We start from the raw sequence: 2,968 nt of genomic DNA, 5'->3' as shown, positions 1-2,968 counted from the left end.
TTATTGTACTTTAGAATCTTTGGCTTTATCTGGATGCACCCCTTCACATATCAAAATGGAAGAAAGGATTTATGTTGACTCAGGCTCGTCTGCTGGAATGAGGCTGGCCAAGTTGAATCTGGGTCTTCCTAGAGCAAAGAAAGAGATTTAAGCTTTTGTTTTCTTTAATCAATATTTTTGGAAAATAATTAGAATCTTGGGAGGTTAGTTAAAGGTTATAAATCGTGGTTTCAGGATTATATTTATAATAAAACATATTCTTCATTGTAATCTCATCATTGAATTAATCATTGAATTTTATTGCAGAATTACTGGGTAAGATAAGCACAGGAAGCATAAATTTGCCTCTCTGTATTGTCATGATACAGAAATTATTGAATTCTCAGTATCTCTTTCATGTTGAGTACTCAACATTATACTAAAAGGAGCAATATCAATGTTGTTGATACTGATTTTGATGCAGGAAAACCTGGACTTGAACTTGGCTTCAATGTTTATTATCTTTGGGAACTTGCTGTAATTTTTTTCACCCATTTTTGCCTCAGTATCTTATCTCTACAATATTGTAAAGTTTAAAAATAAAATAAAATTAAAAACAAACAAACAAATAAAATGAAGAAAATGCTTCACGGGATAGTCTAGTGCCTGATACACAAGAGAGATTTATTGAATAGTCACAGTGCAATAATAATCCACTTTGATAGGAAGAAATGCAGATGAAAAGAGTATAGTTCTTAATAAGTGAAGAGGCCTTGGGATATGACCTACTTGCTTTACAGACTCTTCAACTAGAACATTCTAGTGATCAATAAGAATATGAAGGAAATGAGCTAAAATAAAATATTCTGAGGTTACTACGTATGTCCAGTGATACATTAAGGTCAGCTTCCTAGTTTGAGCTTTGTAAAAGGCAGCAGCTGAGAGGACTTGTGTGTCATTAGCTCATTTTGGAAAAGAAAATGAAGGCAGTGAGTGGGGGAGAGTGAAACAGGGGAGGAACAAATCTGAATCTTAGATTGTGCTAGGCTGGTTACCATTTATCCACTGGCTCCTATCGACTGGTGATCTAGGATTTCCTAAAGGTATGTTAATTCTCCATATCACCACATGGTTGATGTCCCAGGGTGATGAAGCAGGGTCTTCTAAGTGTCTCAAGCAGCAAGTGTCAGAAAAGCAAGAGATACACTCGTGAAAGGTGTTGTATGGGGAATGATAAGGATCAAGGTGTTATCAGGATACGATTGTTTGCAGCAAGTTGCTGTTCTGATGGCTGAAGGAAAAGGTAAGTCAAGAGGGTGTGAGAGAGAGTCCAAAAAATAAAAAATCCCAAATTAGTAATAATTGCTAATTTAGAATCATATTCTTTTGTAGATTTTCCAGCTCAGAGACAGAAGCTTAGATCAGCCCATAGTAAATGGGGAATCTCAACAATGTGACAGAATTCATTCTTTTGGGCATTGCAAAGAATCCAGAGCTGCAGAAAATACTCTCTGCTGTGTCCCTAATCATGTCTATGTCCACCATTTTGGGAAACATCCTCATTGTGGTAACTGTGATAACAAGTCAGAGTCTGAGATCACCCATGTATTTTTTCCTTATATCCTTCTCCCTCACGGATGTCACCTATTCTTCCATCATTGCCCCCAAGATGATTGTGGACTCCCTCTCTGAGAACACTGCCATCTCCCTCAAAGGCTGCATGGCCCAGCTCTTCATTGACCACTTCTTCGGTGGGGTGGACATAATCCTTCTCACCGTGATGGCCTATGACCACTACGTGGTCATCTGTAAGCCCCTTCACTACATGACCATCATGAGGCCGTGGATGTGCTGCCTATTACTGAAAGGGTCATGGATGGGGCTTTTTACCCATGCAACAGTACAGCTTCTCCTCATGTATCAAATTCCATTCTGTGGCCCTAACATCATTGATCATTTTATGTGTGATTTGTTTCCATTGCTGAAACTGGCCTGCATGGACACCCGCATCCTGGGCCTCTTAGTCATCCTCAACAGTGGGGTGATGTGTGTGGCCATCTTCCTCATCCTCACCACTTCCTTTGTGGTCATTCTCTGCTCCCTGAAGTCCTGCAGCTCTGAAGGGCAGCGTAGAGCCCTATCCACCTGTGGCTCCCACCTCATGATGGTTTTCATCTTCTTTGTGCCTTGTATTTTCCTGTACGTGATGCCTGTGGTCACTTACCCCATAGGCAAAGTGATGGTTCTGTCCTTTACCATCATTGCACCCATGTTAAATCCCCTGATCTACATCTTGAGGAACATGGGGGTGAAAATGCCATGAGGAAACTGTGAATGAAACAAGGGGCGTTGTGTGGTCATTAGCTTACATACTAAAAGCAATTCTTTCTTACAAGGACAATGTGCTTTTACCCTCCCATTCATTCCAATCTATTGAGGAAACAGTAGTCACTGGCATCATTTAATCAAGCAAATCAGGCTAAGATTCTGTAATCCTGTTACTTTTCTCTCCCCAGTGCAGTGTGTGCTCCATTCCTTTTCTCACAAGGCTCTGCCCACTTTCTCTTTCTCTCTCTACATTTTTCTCCTGCATTTTGAATAATTCAAGCCTTTTCTAGTTTGTGGCTTTTGCTTTTCTTACTCTACCCACTCCTGAAATTCTCTTTCCCAGAGTTCTTCTTCTCTGGCTTTATCTTTTTTTTTTTTTCCTTCTTTCAGATGAACTGTCATCTCCTTAGACGTTTTCGCTGATGACTTTCTTCTAGGTAACTCTTTAACTCTTCATCTGATTACATCCTTTGTATCAATGTCAGAAACTAAACTTTAGCAATTATTTCTTGGCTTTTATTTTCTCTTTTCCTTTCAACAAATTTGTAATCCCTGTAAGGTCAGAGATTGTGTTTATGGCTTCATGCTGTGCTTAATAAATATTGTTGAATGAATATAAGTCTAAAAGTAACTTGTTTTTTTCTTAATATAAATTAATGCC

At 39.0% G+C, this 2,968-nt stretch overlaps 1 protein-coding gene across 1 annotated transcript; it reads left to right on the top strand.

The window, feature by feature from the left end:
• Nucleotides 1–1,414: 1,414 nt before the first annotated feature.
• On the top strand, nt 1,415–2,302 carry LOC139187125 (olfactory receptor 4C6-like). Its single transcript, XM_070803134.1, has one exon. It carries the CDS (start codon nt 1,415–1,417, stop codon nt 2,300–2,302), a length of 888 nt encoding a protein of 295 aa, XP_070659235.1.
• The last annotated feature ends 666 nt before the right edge of the window (nt 2,303–2,968 follow it).

Source organism: Bos indicus, chromosome 15 (assembly GCF_029378745.1).
Source record: "Bos indicus isolate NIAB-ARS_2022 breed Sahiwal x Tharparkar chromosome 15, NIAB-ARS_B.indTharparkar_mat_pri_1.0, whole genome shotgun sequence".
In the NCBI taxonomy this organism is placed as follows: domain Eukaryota; kingdom Metazoa; phylum Chordata; class Mammalia; order Artiodactyla; family Bovidae; genus Bos; species Bos indicus.
This window is presented reverse-complemented; position numbering and strand designations above follow the sequence as displayed.